At 35.8% G+C, this 27,396-nt stretch overlaps 1 protein-coding gene across 1 annotated transcript in view; it reads right to left on the bottom strand.

Moving 5' to 3' along the window:
• Positions 1 to 1,610: 1,610 nt before the first annotated feature.
• Positions 1,611 to 27,396, bottom strand: part of FGF10 (fibroblast growth factor 10) — a 79,274-nt gene continuing 53,488 nt past the window's right edge. The window contains exons 2-3 of the mRNA XM_008692560.2: positions 6,832 to 6,935; positions 1,611 to 3,240 (exon numbers count right to left, since the gene is read on the bottom strand). Of these exons, the coding sequence (XP_008690782.1) occupies positions 3,043 to 3,240; positions 6,832 to 6,935 (302 nt within the window). The 3' untranslated portion in view covers positions 1,611 to 3,042. The remainder of the gene's footprint in view (positions 3,241 to 6,831; positions 6,936 to 27,396) is intronic.

Here is a 27,396-nt window from a genome sequence, read left to right as displayed (position 1 = left end):
TTTGCAGCCTCCTGGCTTTCCTCCAAAAGTCTTTCATTGTTTCACAAGCCATCCTTGTTTTCAATTCATCCTTCTTTATCCACTGTGTAAACTAGGTGGACCTGAATACTTAGGAAAAATCTAAAGCATTTGGTTGTTATTAGAGTAAGGATAGCTGACTCACACATGTAAAGCATTAAAGAAAACTTACAAATGTTTGAGTGATTTTTTTCTCTTTTGTTGTTGTTTGGGACTGTGGGGCATTTAACCACATCCTGCCATGCATAGAACACTTGCACTTCTCTTTTTATTACCAGGTATAGTTAGGTATAGGCTAATAAAACAAACAAGGAAAATACTTTTATTTTCTTTTCCCAGCATTTTTATTGATTTATTTAAATGTAACATACTATACACTGTTCAGCCTTTTGGGAGGTAGGAGGAGGGAGAGATTCTATATCTTTATGAGGAGTCTCTTCGGAACCAGCACTCAGATAGACACACATTTGTGGCTGACACACCATGACATCATGGCCAGGGGCCACACTTCCCGCAGAGGTTGAGCTCCCAAAATCGTGATGATTTTTTTTTTAACATACAGTATTCAGGGCTGGAAGTGCTTTTCTTCAGTAGCACAATCCAGCTGCAAAGGGGACCAGAATTCTATCTCAATATCAAGCAAAGATGCTGTTTTTAAATGCAGGAGAATCTCCTTACCAAACTGTTTCTGTCCTTATCTCTGTGTGTGTGTGTGTGTATGGTGTGGGGGGGGGGCGGTGAAAGAGATGTTTTCTATTTTTGGCTTCTGCAAGCTTTGATATATTTTGCTAGAAGCTGTTTTAGTGTTTGGAGTCCGATAATGATGCCTGTTTACACATAGTCTCCTTGGTAATCTAAATGGCTATGTGAAATACGAATCCAGTTTGTGCCCTGTTTGCTGTTTGTGCAGTCATCTAATCCTGTATTTGTCTCACCAAACATTTAATTTTGGTTTTGGGTGGTCTGTGTTCATGTGTCAGGTGCAATTATTATTTTAAAATAAAAGAACAAAGATAATCTAGTTCTGATAGCAATATGTTACATTATAGGCCTCAGACTCAGTTACCAATTACATTTTCACATACAGATTCCAACCACAAAAATTAAACATTTTTAGAATCTGATTTGTTAAGAAGCAAGTTGGAAGCCAAATGCCATGAAATGCAACTTTAGCCATAAGCCAAAACTCTCTGCCTCAAGTGCATATCTTTTGAAATCCCAACTTTTTTAAGGAATGAAGAAAATAAGACCTTTTATGGGATGACTTTATGGGAAAGTTTCTTAATAAAACTAATTCTTAAATAAGAGATTAACTGGAAGTGCTGGTTAAGCATTGACACAAGTTATAGGAGAAGATCACAAAACACCAGCCTTTCTAGAGGTTAAACTTTAGTAAAAAGACACATTTAGTGAGTCTTTCCCTTATACCAAAATACTGTGTCCAAAAGATAAAAATAAACAGACCTTTTCAAAACAAGAAATATGAAGATAAAACTGCAGCATCAATATAATCTTATAGTTATCACTTAAAGTAGTTAAAACAAATAGTATTTTTCTACACTTTTTAAAAAAATCACTACAGACACTGCAAATAAGGCTTATGTATTTATTTACTGGAATACAATGTGATGATGACTGGTATACTCTTATGTATTGTTTTCTATACCTGCTCTAACAAAATGAATTTTGATATGGTTACATGATGGAATCTTCCAAAGCTCTTTAAATTGACAGAAAATAAGTTTTATTTGGTTTTGTAAAGACTAGATCATACAGCTCGAACAGGTTTCAGTATATGGTTACACATATACCAGGATATATTTGCTCAGTTTAAGCCCCTGGGAGAGTTACACTTCAGAGTCCTTGATAATTCCTTTGGGGGAGATGCACTATGTGGGACTTATAAAGGATTCTTATATATGCAGACAGCCTCTTCATCACTTACCGCTGTGACATATGGCAAAAAATAGTTGGTAAATAATGAGGCTGGGCTACTAAAATTTATTTAACAGTTTTCCTTCTTTTAGTATATTCTTGGAGCCCCATTGGTGTATTGAAAGAGAAGAATTTGGCCTTCTGGTCCCTTTCTCATGAAAGGAAGCCCTAGGAGTGATAGATGTTTTGAAACGATGGCAGGTATCTCTCATCAAGCACTGTCATATTTATTGTTGATGGTTCTTATTGCAAAAGTGATTTTAAGTTAACTGATAGCACATGGGGCTCTCACCCTGCTTCCCTATCTCCTCTCCTGTTCTTGAAGTGTTTGCCAAGTTTTAAAAACACTTTGTCATGAACATGCATGTGGTGTGCTGAAGAAAAAGAAAAGGTAAATCAGAGGGCAGCTGCTGAGGATACTCTTTAAAACCCCAAAAGATATTTAACATCCTATTAAATAAATAACTTAGAATGAAATAGAAAGGGATGAAGGCAGAATGCACAAGCATACCATACAATTTGTTGTGTTAGAACAGTTTTACACTAACATGTTTACATTTTTTAAATCTTATCCAACTCTTCCATGATGCCACGCCCAAAGCGCCTTCGGTTGTGCATATGATGTGACCCAAGTGCTTTCCAGTAAATGCTTGCATGTCTTACTGCTCATTGAATCATCAGGCTTGCATGAGCAATGAAAGTCTTTGATATGAGTTCGTATTCCATAAATAACTTTCCCAAAGATCATTCAATAGATTGTTCCATGTCCCTTAAGTTCTATCTCAGAGGTTAGAAAACAAGAATAGAAACAAAAACTTCACCAAAAACCCAGCCACTTGGTTGTTCACTTAGGACTAACTTTCATCCCATTTAATCTGCCTGTATCTCGATTATAAGGCATGACACAACTAATTAAAAGAACATCATATGTCAGCAGTGAGTACAAAACCTTCAAAGACTTCCTTTCTTTCAAGCAAGCAGACGTCTGCAATATGTCTCTGCCTTTGAGCTACTGTCTTCATGAAGAATTCCAACTAGTCCTGGCAAAAGAACCTTTGGTTCTACTGCAGCCACGAGCATTGCCTTCCTCTACGAGTGTACCACCATTGGAAGAAAATGCGCTGAGGTGTTTTTCCTTCGTGTTTTCTGTCCTCTCCTGGGAGCTCCTTTTCCATTCAATGCCACGTACATTTGCCTCCCATTGTGCTGCCAGTTAAAGGATGCATATGTGTTATATCCATTTTCCTCTATCCTCTCCTTCAGCTTACAGTCATTGTTAAATTCTTTCTGCAAGGGAAAAATAAAATCTTTTATTCCTGTGATGATGATACTTACTTCCATTTGACACAGACCATCCAGAGAACTCCAGTTCAAGAGTTTCCTTTGCTGTTGCCATTTGTACGTAAGTTGTGCCCTTCAACAGAAGAGTCAACAACAGAAGAGGAAACTCGTAGCCACAAAATAGATTCTGTGTTTGAGGGCTCATGATTCATTTTAATTGATCATCATAACCACAAGTTAGGGCCCTTTTAAAAAGCTGGTGTGTTTTGAATATGACATGGCTTAAGTGTCTAGATTGATGTCAAGAAGTAAACATTCCACTAACAGTATTTGTGATGATCCAATGATAAAGAATAGTGTTATAATCCTTTTTTTTCCCCCAGAGTAATGACCAGGGGTCTCATGGGAAAAACAGAATTACAGAAAAAAACATGGGCTTATCAAGTTTGCAAACTTTACCTATAAATCCATGATAAATGCACCCATATTGGTAAGAAAGCAGATCATATTGCAAAATCATAATGGTTCTAGATAACCAAGAGGCCAGGGAAGGGTAGGGGGATGTCTTCCTTTTTTACAAATACTAGATTTCTCCATTTTGTAGATTACATACAATTATCCATAACTTTGAATTTTAATAGATTTACTCTGAGGTCTAGAAATGATTGAGAACTAGGACATGGAATGCCTTGCTTTGTGAATTATCATATCAAAGAAATTACAAACATGGTGACTATCAGTGCCTTTATTGTTTAAACCTGAGACTTTGATCCTGGAAAATTCCACTCTATAGCCATAGTCCTTTGGCTTTGTTTCAGGTGGCCATGTGTTTTTAAGGTGGTCTTTGGGACAAGAATTGATGTTTCCTTCCTTCCATAAATCCAGTATCTCACTCTGGAGTTACCGATGAAGAGTAACCGCTAATCTTAAAACTCTGGCTTTAGAAATGTCCCTCTTCTCTTATATCCACACTAAAGCAGATATAAAGCTAAGGAATAGGGGCTTTTGCTCTTCTGGTTCTACCTTTTCCAATCCAAACCAAGGGTATTGTAGGCATCTTTCAGTTGGCCTCTTCTGGGCAGTTCAAATATTTTTCTCACCTTGGGATTTAATTTTTTTTTTTTTTTTTTTTTTTACTGAATTCTCAATATCCTGAAAGTGTGTATTTTTAAGTGTCTCGGTTTCTGTGAACTAGATCATCATTTTGAACATTATCAGAACCATCAAAAACATAGTTTGTCTAAAACTATATGGCTTCAAAGGAGAGATGATTTTTTACATGAATTATATTCATTCTAATAAAGGGGGTACAGTTTAGAGACTATGGGAGGATTGGGGCTTTTTGAGATATTTTATATTTGCAACAGAGCTGTATATAGAAAAGTAGCAGTGGATACTTACTTTTCCTCCCCATAATAAATTTATAGAACAATGTCTCTTTTTTTAAGATGTATTTATTGATTTGAGAGAGAGAGCGTGAGAGCTCATGTATGAGTAGGCATGGGGGCAAAGGGAGGGGATGAGAGAGAGAATCTCAAGCAGACTCCCACTGAGTGCAGAGCCTGATGCCAAGCTTGATCTCATTACCCTGAGATCATGACCTGATTTGAAAACAGGAGTCATTTGCTCAACTGACTGAACCACCCAGGTGCCCCTAGAACAATGTCTCTTAAAGTGAGGTACACCTATAGCAGACTCCTAATCGCAGATATTTTTTTTTATATATATTTACATCTTAGCTCAAATGTATCAGAATCTCTGGAGGAGGGACCTAGAAATCTATGTGTTTACAGCATTTAGGTGAATCACAAGTAAGAAAGTTTAAAAAAAAAAAAAAGGTCTTGGGGCTCTGCTCTGGATGGATCTGAGTGCTGAGTATATAGTGTGGGACAAGGCAGCCCCTGTCCAGTTTAAGCTCACAATATATTGGGGGAAGACAGTCAACAATAAACACATTCATGAGAGAATTTCTGATAAATCTCATCACAGGTAACTAAAAGGGGGGTGTTATGATAGAAAGCAATGGGCATCTAGTTTAGATACAGAAATGGGATGAAATAATTCACGCATTGTAGAGTTCAACAAGAAGCATAGGCTCAGTGTTTGAGCTGTTTTGGGATAGAAGAAAAAGCTTATTAAATATTTGTATGACGCTGTTAATTTCAGAATTCTCCATTTCTTCCTGATGTCACTTTTTTTAAAGAGTATTCTTTATCAATTAAAAGTTATTTCAATTTTTTTGCAATTAAAATTGTTTACCTTTTTTCTCTCATTCTAAATTTGTGTGATCTGGCTTTACTTTAAAGCTTTAGTTTTGACTAAGTGTATTAGTATTTCTGCAAAGAATATGAATCGGGTCCTCTTACCCAGTGATTCTGGTAATAGTAGATTAAGGAGAGATTCAGGCATGTTTGTTCAAGTAAATAAATAAAAAATGCCTCAAAAGTGATTATGCTGTAAACCTCTGAATGGTACCACTTTTTAAAATGGCCCATTACTCTTCTGGGCTCATGAGCAGAACTGTGCATAATGGAAAATTTTAAATTCCTTTAACTACCTCCCTCCTCCTGACACGCAAAAGGCAGTTACCCTAGACAAAGGAATTGGCCCACAGTGCGCGTGCCCAGCTCCCCAGTTAGGAGTGGACCTGATACAATGAAATACAAAACTATTCTGTAATCAGACCAGTGGCTCCTTATTTATTTATTTATTTTTATTATGTTATGTTAGTCACCATACAGTACATCATTAACTTTTGATATAGTATTCCATGATTCATTGTTTGCTTAAGTTTGGTTATCAAAGTGTTGGATCAGGAACACCTGGAACCTTGTTAGAAATGCAAATTCTTAGATCTTGTCACAGCTTTAATGTATCAAAAAATCTAGAAGTGTGTTTTAATCTTCCCAGTGATTTTGATCAAGTTTGAGAGCTGTTGGCTCTAGGCAGGCAGTGCAATTGTTCTTATGCTAATCAACAAAATAAGGTTATTTACACATGTTGAAGTGATATTCCTCAATACTTGCTATGAAACATAGAGAAGTATGTACCCAAAGCATTGGCTGGATACCAGCTGCATCAATGAATTAATGACTATTGTCTAGGTAAATAAAATTATGAAATTGACTGAAGGCACAGAAATGGTGGATTTCTTAATCTGCCTCCCCATCTCATATTTTAACAGAATACAAAATACCAAGCCCCTGTTTTATCTTCAGCTCTAAAACACACACAGTGTATGGTTTCCTACTCAATTTAAGATCTTTGTTTTCAATGATTCTTCTCCAAGTTGTCTGTAGCACCCGTGCCAATCTGACCAGATGCTTCCGTGAGAGTCTGACCCGTTAACAGTTCATAACATTGACTGACGAATGCCAGCAACAGCCTGTGTGGTAGACTGATGGGTGAACAACAGAGGAAATTACTGAGTTCCAAGAGCTGCTTTGCCAGCCCTGAAACTCTGGTGACCAGTCCACTGTGGCTCTATTTACTAGCAATAGAATGATAACAAAGCTCTTCAATGTCTGAGGGAAACATTCCAAAACTCTGGTAATGATTTACTGCAGTGGACTTGGAAAACTAAAGCAGAATACTTACTGAGCCATAGAGTTTCCCCTTCTTGTTCATGGCTAAATAATAGTTGCTGTTAATGGCTTTGACGGCAACAACTCCGATTTCCACTGAAGTTATCTCTAGGATACCTAAAACATACAATAAAAAATTTTTTTAAAAAAAGCTAAACTTAAAGGGTCACATACATTAAGGTGAAAGAAAAAAACAGAAGAACTATTGAGTTTTAATTTCTGACAGTTCTAAAATTAGTAGGTTTAAAAAACTGGGGGCACCTGGGTGGCTCAGTCAGTTAAGCAGCGACTCTTGATTTCAGCTAAGGTCATGATCTCAGGGTGGTGAGATCGAGCCCCATGTCAGGCTCTGCACTCAGTGGGGAGTTTGCTTGAGAGTTTCTTTCTCCTTCTCCCTCTTCCCCTTCCCCCCATTCTCTCTCTCTCTTTCAAATAAGTAAATCTTTAAAAAAATTCTAAAAAATTAAAAATTGGAAAAAAAAAAAGCAAATCTCTTTCGATGTGCCTAAAAACCCAGCAAGTATATTGAAACAAGTAATAAGTCTTGAAAAGAATTCTCTTATATTTTACTCTGAGCATATAAGGAAAAATATTGTTTTAATTAAAACGCTTCCTTTGCTAACTCTGCATTTTCAACCCCATAAATATTGAAATAACTCTGTCTTAGCCTAGATTACACAAAAACTTATCAGAGCACACATCTGTACTATGGTACTAAATTAAATCCATAGCATATGTCAATAATATGTCAGATTTGCCTCAATCTGTAAAAACAGTGGTAAACTATTTCTCCTTTGTAGGACACTTAGATAAACTAAATCTCTTGGCTACATTTAACTGATAAATTCGGTTTTGGAAAATGTGTTGACATTCTGCGATACAGAAAGACTAATCCCAACATCCACATTGTCTTTAAAATAGCAAAATCACTGCTCTGGGTTGGGAGAATATCCAGTATCCATCAGCATTTTTAAAGCCTTTTTTTCCCTAGAAAAAATGGAAACCTGAGGGAATTTGTAACTGATAGACAAGAGAACTGTTTCCCTAATGCACATGTTTTTGTTGGTACATCTAAAGGTAATTTTCTCTGAAAGGTCTGTAGGTAACTCTAGGGAAAGCATTCAGTACTTTACCTTGTCTTCAAGATACAAACAAATACATCTATTTATTTACATATTTAAAAATACTTTCTTGAGTTTATTTCTTTAATTCTCACAACAGTCCTCGAAGAAGGTATTGCTATTCTTAATTACAGATGAAAAACAGAGGATATGAGATTATATAACTCACACATAAGATGCTAAAGTGACAGAGGCCAGTAATGATGGATCCAACACCTAAGCTTCCAGCTTTCAGACTGTTCTGCTCTCTATCTCTGACTATTTGCCTCTCCATCCTATCTCCCCACCCTTTCCCATTCTCCCAATGGGATCCTGTTGGAAAACTATCTGACAAAATGACACATCAAGATAATAGTCTTTAACAGGCATGCCACAGAGGAAAATGTCAAAGTATCAAGGAGGGGAATCTAATATGTTTTATGTCACAAGCAGAAGGTACAGAGCAAGTCAGGAGGTTGAAATCTTGGACAAAATATTTAGGACAGTATTTACTTTGCCTAAGAAACAAGCACTGTCAGTAAATTGCAAGCTGTTACCTATGTATGCTTTTGTAACCAAAAATTGTTAGGATGAAAAGATTGAAGGATGATTTTAGCAAAAAATAAAGCAGGATTTTTGAAGGTAACAAAAGGAAAAACATGATACAAATGTTGCTAAATCTTTGACCAATCATTTCTGAGAGTGCATTGCACATGATATATCATATTTAGGTTGAAAACTCCTGGGTTTTTCTGCTTTGCACAAAATAGGAACTCAAGATTCAAAGAATTCATCAATCAATTAACCATTTTCCCACCCAGCAACCAGTTAAGACTAGTGTGAAAAAGTTCACTATGCTTCAAAATAGAAAGTGGGAAGACCTAGATGATTTTAGGTTTTTTCAGATTCTGAAAAGAATTTTTTGGGTATGTCAGTAAAGTATAATATGATAATTTCGTGGTAATGAACAATGACTGTCTTTATTATAAACATCTGTTACTGTGAAAGTAACTTTCTGAGGGGCTCAGTGTAGAGGACTTGTTCATTTTTTTTTATAAAGAATCTCTCCTGTGTTCTCTGTTATTTGAGTTAGGGTTACTGTAAAGATGATCAAGTTTGCTTATAAAAGTATTTTTGAAAAAGAGGACCAGAATTTTACTTGATGTTTGTTGGACTAATAACTTAGCATTCTATATTTGTGTATTTTGATGCAAAATTAAATTCCAACTGAAAGATGACCTAGGGGAAAGTAAGTGAAAGGAATACAGATTTCTCTGTATTTCTTACAGTTTTTGTGAATCTACAATTATATCAAAAGTTATAAAGTACTGTTTTGTTACTCGAAGAAACTAACACCTGAAGATTATATCATTAATGAAAGGGAACATAAATTCTATTTCTCTTTCATGTAAGTCAGATTTTTTTCTAAATTTGAAAACGTATTCTTGTAGTGAAATTCTATTACTTACATGAGGTTTTAACCACATCAGTTTTGATGTCTCTTAAAAGATGAATATGCCAGCTGGTATTCTAAATCTATTTAAGAGCTTTTGGACAGTTTAATTCAAACACATAGGAAGACCTATGGGGAAAAGGGCACTCTTTTAGGAAATGGAAACATAAAGCCAAGTAAGTTACGGCTTTCCTTGAGCAAAATCTATGCTGTATTGGGAGTAAAAGACAAATACACAGAGAATTACAATAAAACATATTAAGTGATAGTAAGAGCTAAAATAGAAAACAAAAGAGGCAAAAATAAAAGTAGTTCATATTGGCTGGGGCTCCAAGGTGGAGTTACTATTTGGACATGAGACTTGAATTGGGTTTTGAAGGTTGAATAAGAAGCATCTAGGGGAGAGATGGGAAGACATGAACAAAAGCATTAAGGTGAAACAGTCCGTGTTTTCAGAAAAATCATGTTTGATTTACCAACTAGGGAACAAGGAACAAGGCCGGAAATCATGAGAAGTGAGGTTAGGGAGTTAAGTAAGACTCAAAGTATCGACCATCTTGTATGGACTCCTAGAATTTTGACAAATAGGAAGTATTTTATCTAAAAATATATAACTTTAAAAAAATATGAGAAAAGGCCAATGTTTGGCAAATTTATTTTAAGTAAATAATAGCAATCTGTAAAATTTATTTTGAATTATCTTTGACATTACAAGTGATTGCAAAATAAATCAGCTCCTGTTAATGGGCACATTCCACCATAGTAATGGGGAGGATTTTGCAAACTGATGAAATCCAAGTGGAAATAACCTAGAAGTCACAATTTTCATGTAAATCATCTTTTCTTTTAACTTGCCAAGGCATGAGTTATGTTTTGATGAATCATTGAGTAGTTAATCTGAGGAGGGCCATTCACAAGTTTCTTTCCCAGTTTATGCTTCTCATCCTTCTCCAGAAGAGAAGCATCTGACCCATTTTCTCCCTAGCAATCACACTGGATCAAGAATACTTCTCTTTTTGGGCTAGTAGAATAAACCTATTGGCCAGCATGATAACTTTTTCCTTAAACATTTTTTAATGGATACAACATGAGAAAGTAAAAGGCAAGTAAAATTTTAATACAATGGACATAAACAAGGGGAAAACTAGATGTAAAAAACAAATGCAAAATCCCATCATCCTCTCCTAAATAAATAGAACATGAATATATAAAGAAATCCCACAGATTCTTTGAGTAAATTAATTTGACTAATATGTATTAAGCACCAATGTGTAGGGTTTGTGTTAGATCTTACTACAGAGGATGCGAAGACAAAGAAGACTTAGTCCTTGAAGGAGTTTTAAAACTGGGTAGAATAAGGACATATATAATTAAAGTAATTACAATACAAAGAAAATATTTTAAGAGGTACATGAGAGATAAAATACATTGTCTTGGTTTTAAATAGTAAAGTTGTTGTCCTGAAGAAGATGGTTGATGTTTGAGGTGAATCTTTCAGGGGTAGGATTTTAGTAGGTCAGAATTTGAAAAGTTGAGAGGAATAGTCTATGCAGAGAAAAATGAACAAGTAAAGAAAGGCATGGAGAGAAAAGGATTCGGTGTGTATTTGAGCTGTGGTTGGCTCTCCCCACCAATCGTACTTCGTGGGGACCGCTCAGTAAAAGTACAGACTGTACTTCATTGAGCAGCAGTGGTGCTGTCCTGGGTGAGGAATGTACTTTTCAAAAACTTTGTTGTGAAACTTGGAAGGAGCTCAATAAAGGTCAGAGCCTCTTGAATTCAGAATCAGTCACGTCTATTATTTTGCTCTAAATATTTTACTCAAAATTATAATGGTATATAGTTTGATAGTTTTAGTTGGTGTCCTGAAACATATTATGATTAGTATAATGTAATACACAAATCCTAACTTCTCTAAACTAAACCTCTTTCTCATGAGTTGTTGTCAAGTGTCCCACATAGGTTATGTTATATTATATCCTAACATAAAAAAGCCTGTAGAACTCCCCAGAGTTGTTATCACATTTACACTGTACACCTCAGAGATTATGTGGCCATACTCTAGAGTGTGGGGCTAAATGGCTCCAAATGTGGTCTTGAAAATCACCATAGATCATACCTCTTTAAGGGTGTATCTTTCTCAAAGAGCCATACCAATGTGGTCTTCTTCTTCTACATACATACATAGTTCATAATATGTGCTCAATATATTTTTATTGGATAAATTATTTTATTGAATGAATCAATAAGTGATCAGTCCAAGAAAACTCAGTATTATTTAAATATAGAATTTTTATAATTCTTTTTTTTTTAAAAGATTTTTACTTTATTTGAGAGTGAGAGAGACCGAACACAAGCAGGCAGAGGGGCAGAGGGATAGGGAGAAGTAGGCTCCCTGCTGAGCAGAGAGCCCAACATGGGGCTCGATCCCAGGACCCCGGGATCATGACCTGAGCTGAAGGCAGATGCTTAACTGACTGAGCCACGCAGGCACCCCCAGAATTTTTTTTCTTTTGATAGTATGGTCAAATTTGTAAAAGCTTGAGATAATAATTGTACATTCAAATAAAATGAAAATGAAAGTAAAAGGAAATGCCCAAATGAACATACTTTAAAGGAAAAGTCAGTGAATTACAAAATATAAAGATTTGTTATTGATAGGCAATTATAAATCTGAAACTCCTTTAAATTTCCTAAATAATATATGTATATCTCTTCAACTATTCATTATTAAAATTGTGAGAAAAGAGATCTCAAACATGGATCAGAAAGCCTATCTAGAGTGTGAGGTCTCAAGGCAACATTCTTGGTTAAGGAAGGAAAGCACCATCTGGGGTAAGTCGAATTTAAAGACAGTAATAGCACAAAAATAAAGAATGACACAGAGTGACTGTCATGTATCATATACTTTAATATTCATATCTGAGCCTCACAAACTATATTAGGCAAGCATTATGCTCTACACATGTTGAAATTGGGCCTTGGAGAAAGTAAATAAATTGGTGAACATACATTCACCTAGGGTATGGTAGATTTGGTATATGGATTCAAGGCCCATTCTCTTTCCACTAAATCAGGCTTTGTTGAACAAAGTTGAATATAGCAAAATAAAAAAAGGCAATGATAAAGACTGTTTTACCTATTTTGAATACTTCTCCATATTATAGCAAGCACTTGATTTTTAGATTTCAAAAGTATTTTAGAGAAGCATACTGATTAATCAACACAAAGCAATTAATTTCCATATAGATTAATTTTCTAGGTGACTAAAGTTTTAGAGCTCTTGGACGTTATTTATTTAAAAAATAGTTTGGCACCTTCGTCTCCAAGTTCATTCACTTCCTTGTTCATATCTGGAGATTACTAATAAGAATTTAATGTTTTTCTTGATGACTCACGGACATCAACATTATCTCTAATGACTTTCTCTACTGTGAAGTAGAATGCTCTGAAGAGCTTCTGAGTACCTCCATTAAAATAAGCTGATGAGTTAATATGAAATCTGGTTAGAATTGAGTCAAAATTATGGACAAGGCTTGGCGGTGTTTTTTCCTGAGTATAGGATATAAGGCTTTGTGTAGAAATCTTAGCTCTTTTTGATAGGTTCTCCAGAGAGTGACATTCTACACAAATGTAGTGCAAAATTCTGGGGAAACAAAAATATTTAGGTTTTTGTCTAGAACAAGCTACATTAGTTTTATCTTTTATATCTCTAGTAAAACCTGTTGTAATTCTCCTATGTTGTAAAAATTGTGATAACTTGCAAACGATCTAATGGGATATAATTTTCCTTCATAAATACTGGTATGGAAAAAATTACACAGCAATTATTATTTCAGCTGGTAGTTCACTGATACCCTTGAATTTGTTGAAAACATGATTCCACTCATGATTTTTGACAGTGAAATGCTACTTTACATCTAGGAAGTCCAATAGATTGTAGGTTTATAAGATCATGTCCAGAAAAAGTATATAGCAGTTTTCAATACCTAAATAATAATTAAGAATATTTCAAATAATGTTTTCATTTCTCTTTAATGTGAAACAGTTAAATTAATCAAAGCCTCAACACATTATGTGAACTGCTGAACTCTCACAGAGCACAAAGGATCTCCCTGAACACTATGCTAAGAGTCTTTACCAAACTTAAACTATCTTCTACCTGCACTAGGCTGTGTCCCTAAAGGTGACCTTAGGTCCCATGCTGAGTCTTAAGAAAATGCAATCCTGTCCAATTGCAAATTATACATTGTCCCAACCCACCTTCCCAAACCATTTTCAGTAATTCCCTACCTACTCCCTTCTGTAAATTTCACTTCCACAGTCTCTCATCTCTTTTTTTAAAATCACCTTTTCCATTTTCCAGTAATCCCTCTTTGTTTTCCCTTAATAGCCTCAGTCACCGTTGTCTTAGTTGGAGTTGAGCTCAATTAATATTGTAGTTTCTCTCCCTTACTGCAATAGTTTGTCTTATCACCTTTAAGAAGCATCTGGTGCTGTTTGTTTGCTGGACAATTACATGAGCTCAAAAAATATCACAGAGATTTTGAAGTAGAAAACTGTCACCAAATTCATAGGTAGCATGTGCCCAGCAAAATAGTCCATGAGTGGTGAAAGCAAAAAAAGGAAGAAGAGAATGGGTTTTTGAAGACTGACTGCAAGAGGAGAGCACATTGCTGAGGGGTAACAGAACTATGGTAGTATCTCTTAGCTTAAGCAGACCTGTTATGGATTGCATATTTGCTTGACCTTCAACAATTTCAAAAAACTTTAAGTTCACTGTCTTGAAAGATGTCAAAATGTATCTAATTGCTGTATATTGGTAGTGACTGGACGCAGCATTTGTGATATTAATTTTTTGTATTATCTACTTATTTTCCCATTTCATTTCTCTCCACCCTGCCCCCCAGCATCTGTCTCCCAGGCATGCGTGCACACGTGCGTGTGCACATACACACATACACACACAAGGCAGCAGCTAATAATTTCATGGACACATATGCACACACAAATTTTTAAAGGGAACATCAAAGTCATATTTTATGTGACAAAATTAATGGAGGAGTTTAGATGTAAATGAGAAGGAAATAGCTCGAGAAGAGCAGAAGAACTTGGTTTAACGTGTCAGCTCTGTTACTTAACCAGCTGTATGACCTTGAAAAGGTCATTTATAATTCCTGAGTCTTGGTTTCCTCGTTTGCAGATTGGGGCTATTTGTCTACAGCTCACAGGATTGCGTAGAATCTGGAACAGTGGCTACCAATAGGTATTTACTGTCTGCTGAATCAGGATGGTAGGGAGTTAGCCAATTTTTCATACCAGTGATTCTCAAACTTGAGCCTGTATCACAATCATCTGGAAGGTTTGTTTAAACACAGATTGCTGAGATTTTTGATTTAGGAGATCTGGGGTGGGGCCAGAGAATTTGAACTTCTAGCCATTTCCCAGGAAGTGCTGATTCTGCTGGTCCAGGGACCACACAGTGTTCTATACACTGTGATTCAGAGACGGAGCAGGACTTTGATATGAAAAAGCATCGACAGAAACATGTGCAGAGAACCAGAGCCACAAACAGGAATAGACACAAATAATGGTGGTAGCAGCTTAACATTAATGAGAAAATTTTAAAGAATGTGGAAAGAAGTGCTAGGTTTTTCTTTTGTCTATTTTTGATAGGTGTGGCACTCAACATCTGCCTAACTATAATTATGTGGATTTGGAATTTGTGTACAAATATACCTCATTTTTGTCTATAGGCAGTTTTTTTTTAAAGATTTGCAATAAGATTATCATAATCTTTATTTTCTTCCCCTCACTAAGAGTGTGGAATTGTTGTTTGAAACTTAAGTGCCTTCAGTTACTCCCTTAAGTACTTTACATGCTGGGGCTCCCGGGTGGCTCAGCCGTTAAGCGTCTGCCTTCGGCTCAGGTCATGATCCCAGGGTCCTGGGATCGAGCCCCTGCATCCGGCCCCCTACTCGGCAGGAAGCCTGATTCTCCCTCTCACACTCCCCTTGCTTGTGTTCCTTCTCTCGCTGTCTCTCTCTGTCAAACAAGTAAATTAAAAAAAGTATTTTATTTGCATTCTCAAGGGCAAATTGTGTTAACACTCTAAAATTAAGGGACCATGTGGTCCCTTTGGAGTTACACTCGATGGCCAAGAAATTGCTACAAATCAGTAGGGATAGTCACTTGATCCCATATTCTCCACCCAGAGTTAATGGCATATACTTGCTCTAGAACGATCTCACCACCTTTAAAAAGAGGACACCAGAGTGGGTAATCATTAATCTAGTTCTGGCCCACCTTGTACTATGTCAGACTCCAGATGCCCATTCACCATAATGCAACAGAGTGATTTAGTTTCTCCATCATCCCCAGTTCTTTCAGATACCCTTGACATTTAGAATTGCAGACAGAAACAGGACCTACATACGTTAGCAGAAAATTCTTACCATCTCTATATAAGAAGATAGATAATTTTCTCAATTTGCTAAAGACCAGAGTGACCTTTAACATTTTCAACTGGTGCTTCAAGGATAAATGCAGTCATTAGCTTGCCTTATTGAGGAATATAGTGGCAAATTCTAAAACATTTGTCAATTTAAGGCTATATTTAATTGACTGGTATTGTAATTTAACCATTGTCAATGACCTACCATGAAAAGTATCAGAAGCTAACAACACAATTTTCGGGACAGTAGTCTCAGTTGTAAATTAATTATTTAAGTGTGTTAAAGATTAATTTTCTACTGTATTTTTAATTGTAAATGGGATGTGACTCTGGAGTCTTCCATGTTGATCATTAGTCAACAAATATTTGCAGATGGTCATTTAATGTGTCTCTTCATGGCACTGTGCTAGATCAATAGATTTAGTAAACGTGACAATTTCTATTTTTTTCCCTCTCCAGAGATAGTCTTTTGTCCACTTTTTGAATTATTTCAGGAAATAGTTATCAACATTTTAATAGTGCCACATTTTCAAACATTACCTTCTGTGTTCTTAGGATATATTCACAATGAGACTTAGATTAGATGAGCTCGGGCATGTTCAGGGTGGCATGCCCATAGACAAGACATAAATTAAATGTAAGGATGAGGGTTTATTTGGAATTTTTGAGAATTGTCCACAGTGAGTGTTGATATAAATTTAACTAACTTGCGAATCAAGAAAAGATTGTATGGCTCACTTTGCATGAAGTAAAAACTTAGAAAAGCTTGTATGCCCCTAGAAATGGGAATCATACCCCTACTCCCAACCACCATCTATCTGAAAACAAACCAGAATGCTTATACGTTGAGTCATTTGCTGTGACCCAGGATAACTGACATTGGATCCCATTTGCAATGGGATAAATGGTAGGGAATAGCATAAAACAGAGGAGTTTAGAAAAGGAGGCTGAAGATACCCTCAGAAAAGCCCACTACAATTCATTTGAATGGTAAGAAGGCCATGGGTAAGGCTGAGAGTAGTTACTGAAATTATTTCTTCCTGAAAAGTAAACTTCGGTACCAGAAAATGTATTTGTATATATAGTCATAAAGCTATTTATAGTTTTGCCCATCTTTTCTCTATTTTTTTAGTAAAACCAATTCTTCAGGAAAAATTTTAGAAAATTAGAAATCCTAGTTTCTTGCCAGGGTGTCCTAGCCACACCCAACTTTGGTCCTATGTTATTATGCCTCCTGCATTTCACATTTGGGGAAAAAGCCTGATGGAATCCTCATGTGGCTTGTGTCTTCATTTGAGCCTTGGAGAAAAGGAAAGTCTGCCATTCTGTATAGGAAGGGTGTTAAATACTAACCATGTAAAAGTAAGGGACAATCACTGCAATGTTTTTGCTCTTGGAAAAATCTATGGAGAATACAAAATAGTGCTAGAAATGTGTTATGTTCTATTAAAGTCCACCAGCTTTCTAAAGTAGATCTACTATGATAAGGAGGTGTTGGCAGGAATGTCAGTTGTAATACTTCCTCACCTCCCACCAAAAAAAACCCTAAGTTATTATAGATTATTTTGAGAAATGTTCTGTGTTCAGTTAAAACTTCTGATCAGTCTAATTTAAAGCACAGACTTCAAAGCCTCAAAATCAACTAAAATTACTAAATAGGAAAACCTGGTCTCATTTTTTTTTTAATGATAAAAGTTTAGATCATTTAAGGCTTAAGAAAAATTTAGGGTTTAGTAAAATAGAGTCAGAGAAGAGCTTGGCAAAATCTAACCATTTTCTGGTTCATCTCTGATTCTCTTCTGTAGCTGATGACACTAGGAGATCTAGGGACGTCGAGGAACTTACCGGGCACCTCTAGGAGATTACTTAGGACTGAAATAGTCCGTGTTCTTTCTACCACACCATGAGGCTCCTGTAAACATTTACAAACTGTTGGCAGCCAGGCAAAAATTTTATATCTACTTAATGTTTTATAGACTAATTTATCTTGTTCATTACTCAGAAATAATTCATTCTAGTTGAGCTTGACCACTACATTTTATTTATAAAGAAAGAAAAACTTAAAAGCCAACAGAAAGGGTTGGAGAAATTACTTCATGGCATATTTCACTAAATGAGCACCATGTCAGTATAGATACTTCCCTTAAAGACATTCCTATAAAATGCCTACCACATTTACTAATGTTTTTATGAATTTCTATAATATAATTACATATAATTTAGACTATCTTTTCTCCTCAATTTAATGAAAAGAATAAAGTGGGTCAGTAGAACACATCTTGATGTTGGGTTTCTGGCAAGAAATAGTCTTTGTTGATGCATTGAAATGTTCACAAATTAGCTAAGCATGAACAGCCCTAAATAGTTTAAAATACTTAATGTAGAACAAGTTTTAGGATTCAAACTCAGGCTCACTTTGAACACATGTATGGTAAATTTTCTAAACTTTCAACATGGTATGAAATAATTTATAATTAGCTTCTTAACTCAAAGATTCTTTCCATCATTACTTAGATAGTGGGTAATTATAATACTAAGAAATATAAATACTACTATCAGTATATATATTTCTATTTAACGTGTGGAAAGACAATTCACCTGTGTATATATACTGGCCAAACCAAAACATTTACCATATATGAAACTATATATTTCTGTAACTCATGATATTGGCAACGAGGAATTCTGGCTTCTGCTGAAAAGGGGGCTTAATCAAGATGGGAAGCTCATGGCCCTCTGGACTGAAGATTGCCAACTTTTGGCCGTACATCAAGGTTGAAGTGATTCTGTATCCCCAGAGTCCCTGGAACTGCCCTGCAATTGCCACAACACACAGCTGGCAAAGAAAACAGATCACTTGGGCTGGAAATAGAAGACAGCATCACACATTCATTTCAGATCACAAAGTAAAGGACATAGCCAGTATTTTGCAGAGCATATTGGAAGGAATACTTTCATAGAAATTAATGTAAAAGGTTTTCTTGGTGCTTAAAATTGGTATTTGGAGACAGCATAAAACCAAAGATTAAACCTCCATGTAAGAGTCTGACGTTATAGCATAGACAACAACGGCAACAATAGAAAAGCAACATGGGAGAAGAGGAGATGTTCTAAGAACAGATACTGTTACCTTAACTACATGTGGGATGGTGGAGGGTTGGGGGGGGATATTATTCCTTCTCTAGTGAGATGCAACTAAAGATTGATATTAGAACCCAGCACATATCCGTTATTGCTCTTTGTCATTATACATGAGAAATGGGATGCTATGTATGATTTTTAAACTCTTATTCAATAATTTTATTGTTCTCATTATATCTCGAGTTAATAGCTATCTATAAAGAAAATATTAGACAAGAAGAATTCTATTTGGCACGTTATATCTCTTTCCTCATGGTGGATGATGACCAAGAGTTATCTCAATATCACATCTTATTTAAAAACCAATGCTTAGTTTGGTTTAAAATAATATGCTCTTGGGGCACCTGGATGGTGCAGTGGGTTAAGCAACCAACTCTTGGTTTCCACCTGGGTTGTGATCTCAGGATCAGGAGACTGAGTCCTGCATGGAGCTCCATGCTCAGCATGGAGTCTGCTTAGGATTCTCTCTCCCTCTGCCTCCCCACTTGTGCTCTCTCTCTCAAATAAATAAATAAATCTTAAAAAAATTAAATAGTATGCTCTTGAGAAAGTGCACATATCTTTTAGGAGAAAACATTATCTATGTGATCCAAGTTTGAAAATAAAAACTTATGGATAAGGGAAGGTTATATGTAGGTGGTGGTCCCGAGTGATCAACAGGAACACTTTGAAAAGCTTAAAAAATGCAGAGAGTCAATTAAGTGGAGAAATATATATGTATATCTTAGACAAGTGTTATTTTATACTTATCTTCGTGCAAGTCTTAGTAAACTTCTGAATAAAACATGCTGAAAGTTTAGCATTTAAGACTAGAAGATAGGTTTCAACTACTATATACTTGAGTTCTTAAGTATATATAATTTCTGGGATCCAGATTATAGGAAAAAAATAAAGAGAAAACCAAAACCTAAAAGTTAACAGAGGAGAAACACTGAGAGAAGTAAAATGATTGGACTGATTAGATCCAAACCATATGAACTGCAGATGTTTCACTTTACTCAATTCAAATTTTAACCCAAATTGTTAAAACCTTTAAAAATTTTGGGGAAAAAATAATATTCAAGGAAAAGCTATCTTAAACTTCTTGGTAGTATACTTCAGTTATGCTGGATAAAACTCCACAAAATTATGTTTTGAAGAAATGTTTCCATTTATGTTTATTTATCAAAATCCGAAAACATTCCCCCAGAAACTCAATTAATATGATTTAATTCATATAATCAGCTACAAGAATTTGACTTGACTTGTTCAATTCAGACTAATTTATACAGTATTGTCAAATAATTATTAAATTCAAGTGAAATAAGATAATTTATTATAATTTATGGGGATTAAAATTTTAGTGCATGGATATGATATAGGGGAAAACAGAAGCCAGAAATTTGAAAATAATTTGTCAAATTGCCACTAAAATGGCAAAATACAATTCTAGGTAAAGTGGTTGGCTTTTTAACAAGTCAGATTAGTAAATTAATTGAAACATCTGTAAAAAAAAAAAAACAGGTAACATTCAGTAGTTTCACACCATTCGATTTCTATTAAAAATATTTCCTCCTCTCCTACTAATTCTAGATGACCAAAAGAAAACTCTGGTTGTAACATAATTTAATTTAGTACAAACATTGAAATATTTCAGTGTAGATTTTTCTTGGGTAAGATTCAAAGTAAACCCTGTTTGTTTTCATATAAGAAGCTTTACAAATGATGTCCAAAGAGATTCAAATCTAGTGTCATAATTTAATTTTAGAAGGAGATATAAAGTCTCCATATTTTACTAAAACAGACCCAGAAATTCAGGACCCATAATACAGTATACATTTCTTGGTCAGTGCTATTAAATAGATAGAGGAATAGAAATATGCACGTCTTATACAAATAAACTAGTTAAAATACAATTGTAAACATTAAAAAATTAGTCAAATAAATAAAAATAGACATGCCCTGAATAAGCTCATAAAGCTTGATTAACTATGGCAGCATGGAAATGGGGCTCAGGAATGGAACTCCATTAAGCAATTTTTATTTATGGATAGGTTACAGCTCCTCTGTAGCTGAGCTTAATTCTTGATGCATTGATCAAAGAACTGGGCTTATTTTCTTTCAAGGAGAAATGTTCAGTACGCAGATTTCAGATTCTTTCAAAACTCTGATCTTGGATCATTTGGCTGAAGTGAGAACTGTGGTGAAGAACGAGAAGTGTGAATTTGGCTAGAGGTAGGAAGAGTCTCCATTTGCTCTGAGTTTGTTGAAAGTGTGACTCTTCTGTTTCTCTCTGTGGACCACATCTGTACTACCAGCACCTTACCCACAGCAGATGCCCAGTATATAACCATGAAACAATTAATTAATTTATCTCAATAAATTCATGTGCAAAGTACTTGTTTCAACTTTGGCAAACTTATTTTCCTCTGGAAAGAGGAAAGCAGGGAAAGGTATTAGCAGGTATTCCTTCTTGAGGGTGCCATTGCAACCCTAGGTACTTGGGTAAAGCCTGAAGCCAATTCATTTTCACCTTCCAGGGCAGACAGGAATGTAGAGTGTCCCCCCTCCACTGCCCAATTTGTCTTCCATTCTCAGCCCAGTCTCTGACTGACCCAGAGACTGATCCCTCACGTTCATCTTGTGTATATATATATTCCACTCAAAGTAATGAGTCGTTACCTCAAGGGACTGATTACCAAATATAATCCTATGAAAATATTTTTAAAAATATTCCATGTTTACTGTGTAAAGCCACCTACCGAGCATAAAAAGAACCACTGTGACTTGCATGGTATAGGGAGAGAAAGAATAAAATGAAGTCCCAAGCCTAAGTGCAGAATTATTCTGCACAACAGGACCACTTTATTCCCTCTCCTCACATAGGTGCACAGTCATAAGAACCTATTTGAAAAGCTTAAAAAAAAAAAAAAGTTCCCTAACCGTAAAGTCTAGTATTCCTGTCCATACCCTGGATGTCCTTTGCCTCAGAAACTTGGTCAAGGATGTTAAGGTAATGAGGTCTGCTGCAAATGTCCAAATACAAACAGTTACTTGTTGACTCTAAAACCCTGATGGGTGTTTTCACCTTGAGTGCTTAACAGCTTTCTGACTTGGTGGAGATCCTATCTTTATTCCTCCAGCCTACAAACATCCCTCTTTGCTTTCTCAGTCAACACTTTAAGTTCAGAGAGGATGACAGACTCTTTTCTTTATGTCTAGACTTAAAAGCTCCTATCAGAGTACAGTCATTTCATGCCCTTCCTCTTTCATCATCATCAACTCCTCTTTTTATTGTTTCTCTAACCTGCCATTCAACAAAAACAGCCGCTAATAATTATGTTTGTGGTACTAGGCTCTCTGATCTAATTGCACAGACTTGTGCCACATGTCTTGTCCAGTTACACAAACTTGATTTCCAAAAAGAGAGCTTCAGAGACACTTGCTTAGCTCTCTTCCCACTCACAAACTTCAAGGGATGTGCACATGATCCTGTTAAATGCCTGTACCTGACCATTGTGTTCATGTTTTATTTTCTTTCACCTTCATTCATCTCTTCCAAAAATACTGGCATCCCTGTAGAGTGAGGAGTGTACTACTTATTGGAATCTGATAGTTTCCTTTTTTCAGTTGCCTGCTAGCTAGCTACGATGTAAGGTAATCACCTGGGAAAGTCAGAGGTATTTTCGACTTTTAAATTGAAGCAAAGTATTGACTTGGTGTCAGTTTTTGGGCCAAATTTATTAAAAGCAGAAAAAATATATAGTTATATATATAGTTATTTTCTTTGCAAGATACTTTCTCAGACGGATTCTGTGTATTTCTCCTAATTCTAACTATAGCCTGACAATCTTACCTATGTTAATAAATACTTTTAAAAAAGTTTAAGGAGAAGAAAACCGTATAAGGAAAATTATTGCAAGTAGATTCTTATCCAGAATAATTTGTTGATATATTTGAAGAATTGATATTGCAGATAAATATTTTGCTCTTACTTTTAGCAAATAGGTATATCTCATTGATTTCTTCTGACTTTACCAAGTCTAGGTTTTATTATGTTTGTTGAAGCTTTTCTCTTCCTAATTGGTTGGCATATTTTGATGTTAGGCTTTTATTTTTTTATTTATTTTTTTTTAATTTTTATTTATTTATTCGACAGAGATAGAGACAGCCAGCTAGAGAGGGAACACAAGCAGGGGGAGTGGGAGACGAAGAAGCAGGCTCACAGCGGAGGAGCCTGATGTGGGGCTCGATCCCATAACGCTGGGATCACGCCCTGAGCCGAAGGCAGAGGCTTAACCATTATGCCACCCAGGCGCCCCTGATGTTAGGCTTTTAACCTGACATCGCTATCTTCTTCATCAACACCTCCAACCTCAAACAGCACCCATACTCACATGATAAGTGAAAAATATCACAAAATGAGCATACACTCAGTATCAGGGACATTTGTTTTGACATCTATGGCTCAGACTTTCTAAGTAGTCCTGGCACAATCACCATCTAGTCTCCAACACAAAACAGCTGTTTTAGGTGGCAAAATCTTGTCAAGCTGAAGAACCCAACCCTTCAGAATGGATAACTGGCAAGATCTTGTTCCAATTCGTCTTTAGTCTCTACTGAATCTAGACAAACAACTGTGAATTTGTGCCAAATTTCTCTTCCTGAAATAGGCAGCCTGGCTTCCCATGGAGACATAGAGTTTTTAGAGCCTTAGTGTCCCCAGGGTATCTGCTAGTACAAAGCTGGCCTCGGATAAGCCACATTAATAGCAGTTTCCTCTTGTCATTCTTAAGCTGTCCTTTTATATTTATGAGCTCATCTACAGGAGTTAAATGTTTTGCATATATTTTTACTACTTCAATAGCTGACACTTACTGAAAAACTGCAAGTTCTTTAATCCTTTAGTAAATAGCTTTTCAACATTTCCAAAAGTATTGGATTTTCAAAAGAAAGTTGACTAAAAAGGCATTATAAACAAGGTGCAAGGAGACAGTGGTAGTTGATACTTCTCTTTCTCAACATATGGCTTATGTTACAACTGAGCAGGTCCTCAGCTTTTATCTCTGGAAGCTGTGAGGTTGACTGCTTATAAAGTCTCATTGTCTAATTAATCCTTACTTAAAATTCACCTAAGTAGGTCTAACATGAATAGGAAGTTGGTTTCTGTTAGTTGTTCCACCTTTCACCCTACCACACATCTGGGAGATATTCAGTTTAAGATCAGGTCCAAGCCTTTTGGCATTAACTACCTCTAAACATTAAGATATCACCAGCAATTTGCCTCTGCTTCAGAAAATTAAAAGCATATTTGAGATATAAACATGAGTATGCCACTAATATTACTGGTAATATTTGAGAGCTGTTTTTTTATTATGATGAGGAAAAAAAGAAAGAATATTCTCAGATGAAATAGATAGCATGAAGTCCAAATGGTAATATTCTAAAATAACTGCATACACATTTTTATGTGAATGCTAAAAATAAACTTTATTAAATGCTACTGTTTTCCTTTATGGTTGTTATAACCATTGTTATGGTAGGGAACACAGGGACCCTATATAAATAGTATTATAACCTGGTCTATCAGAAAAATATCAAAATAATTTAAATTGCTTATAGGTTAGGGATTATTAGTTCAGTTGATTAGACATTGCCATTTTTTTGCTAAGATTATTGTCTATTTAGTTTAAAATAGCAAAAACCCTACTTGGATCTTTTATTCAAACTGATTTGATCCTAGTGGTTATATTTTGCATTCATATTCTGATCATAAAAAATTATATTGCGGGTAACACTGTAAATAGTTATGACCGGTAAAATTATTACTGTTGGTTATGACATCATTTATACAGGATAGTTAAAGGTAAAAAGAGACATGGGTGAATGGGAAGTGACTCAAAAATATATTTGAGAGCTAGAGTTATATTTTTTTGTCAAAATAGAAATTAAACAAGATTAGATCTTTCCCTAAAAATGTACGCACTTATTTTGGAGCTCCTTTCTTGCTGGGGTCTCCCACTAAGACTTTGTTTCACCACATCTTTTTTTTATCTTGGAGCTTTGCCCAGTAACTGAGACTCTAAGAAAATGCTTGCATTATATCCATCAACATTCAAATGCTTATGTCTACTAACTTTACGTGATTTTAGTTTTTATTAAATAATTGCTCTGATAAGAGAAAAAGGAAGAGGAAATTGAAAATGTAGCTTTGTGCCTTTAATTAGAGACTCAGAAATTTTTCTCATGTTTGGTTCAGTGTTTTCTAAAAAAGCACTGACATTTAAAACATTCTTTAAAAGGTCATTTTGAAGACATGTGAGCAAGTTGTACTGAGGGTGTTGTATGTGCAATTAGGGTTCCTTTCTCTGTAAAGCCTTGCCAGAGTCTTAGATGAATGAGGATCTACCAGCTCAGTTTTCAACACCTTCTGTATCTTTGGTCCTGACACAATGTTGTTGATCCCATTTTGCATGCAAAAAACCATATGGGACTGAGAATTAGAAACAGTTACCAGCCAAGCTACTATAACACATATAACCAAAGACCACCAAGGGCAGAAATCATACTAGCATCATGCCAAAAGGAATGTGAAACAGTGCCATGACTATTATGGTTACTCAATACTTATGATTGGCTGATATTTACATGTGGATGTTTGGGGGCTAGACCTGGAGACATCTAGGTTTTGTTTCTGATGGTAGTGCTGTTGAATATAAGTAACTAAAGGAAAAAAAAGTACAAATGCTTTCTTTTCTGTCTTCACTCTTGAGAAGCAACAACTAACAGGGTTAAACACATCATATGTGTAAAACACAAGTATGAACTCCATTTTACCATGGAATACTACAGAAATATGCTCAGTGTTTTGTTAAAAACTTTATAGTCTTGGTAGGGAGTCTGTTGATAGTAGTTCCAGCTTTGTCTTGGTAAATCGTGAGCTGTATGAATTTGGAAGAGCCATTTAACCCGTCAGAGTCTCCTTCCTCATCTGTAAAATAAGGAGGTTGCTCCAGAGGTGATTATCAAAGTCTTTTCCAGCTTTACAGTTCTATGATCTATGAACAAGAGCCAAAAATACAATTTAGGATTTGGCACCTGATTTTATACTACGCTGGGGCCATGAAACTGCTTCCTTCATTAATCTCACATGTTGAATTTCTCTGTGTAACCCGGTTTGACTTTGTGGTTTTTTTCCTTTAAAGGAACTAAGTATACTATCCCTTTGGCAACTGCAGGTGATTCTTAAAAGAACTTTTAATCATACTTGGAAAATAAACGTGGTGTTTAGTGGTGCAACACATCCTACTGCCCTCTAGTGGGTGAAACCATATCTTCCCTAGCTTACCCGCAGAATAGGTTAAGATAGCACTTCTCAAACTAATCACGTGGCGGGGTGTGTGTGTGTGTGTGTGTGTGTGTGTGTGTGTGTGTCATTTTCTGCATTACAGATTTCCAGGTGATTTCATTGCTGCTTGTCCTAGGACCGTACTTTGACTAGCAGGAGTTTAAGTGATGAGTGTTCTTTGGCACATAACTGGTTCAAGGAAGGAGGGAAACCCATTTGGCGTGTGCTGAGAAGTAAGTTTCTAGTTAGTAAAAGATGAAAAGGAAGGAGAAGAAAGGGGGAGGAGGAAGAAGGATGATTGGAGGGTAAGAAGGAGGAGGAATAGAGGGAAGTAAGTCCATCAGATTGAAAGGGCTCATTTGGCAAAGCCACATTGCTCTCGATCACTAGCCATCTCTAGAAAGTTTCCAAGTCTAGGCTTAATATGGCAGTATATACATTAGGACTTAGGGCCCCACAAAATTTTATTACATTTTAGTAAATTTTAATTAAAAGATAGGGAGGCCTACCAAAAAATTAGAATTAATTGAGCCTAATTTGGGAGACAATTCTACAATTATGTAAAAACACATTAAAATCAGTCTAGACAGAAAATATTCCCCATATTTGTATAATTTATTACAGAAGGAAGCTGTGTTGATGGAACACTGACTACATATGTCCAGATGCACTGAACTCTTGCAGAGCGGGATTACTTTCCAGACAGAAGAGTAGTCTAAGTTTAGCAGCAAAGAATTCGATCTATGTCCAAAGCACTTGTACTTGACCCTCTGCTAAGCACACTGCTGTCCTCACCTTGATGGCTCCAGTGTATACATATGGAAGCTGAAATTGGAAAAGATCAGAGTCAAGGTCCAAATTCTAATGAGACATCAAATATGTAGGCTTTTCACTGCTAGATTATGTTGCATTTCATTCATTTTCAAAATGTTAACTCCAGTTGACTAACCCATGAAGTGAGTCCTTTCCCTCTGTGATTTGATTTCCATATCCTCCACAGCCGCCTCTGTAGTGCATTGGAAGGTGATGCTGAGACTGCCAGTTGGAATGATAAATGATGTGTGTCTGGATCCCACTATCTCTACATTTGTATTTTATGTGTG

This window comes from Ursus maritimus, unplaced genomic scaffold (genome assembly GCF_017311325.1).
Source record: "Ursus maritimus isolate PB19 unplaced genomic scaffold, ASM1731132v1 scaffold_15, whole genome shotgun sequence".
In the NCBI taxonomy this organism is placed as follows: domain Eukaryota; kingdom Metazoa; phylum Chordata; class Mammalia; order Carnivora; family Ursidae; genus Ursus; species Ursus maritimus.
Note: the sequence above shows the minus strand (reverse complement) of the source record. Positions and strands in the feature narration are given on the sequence as shown.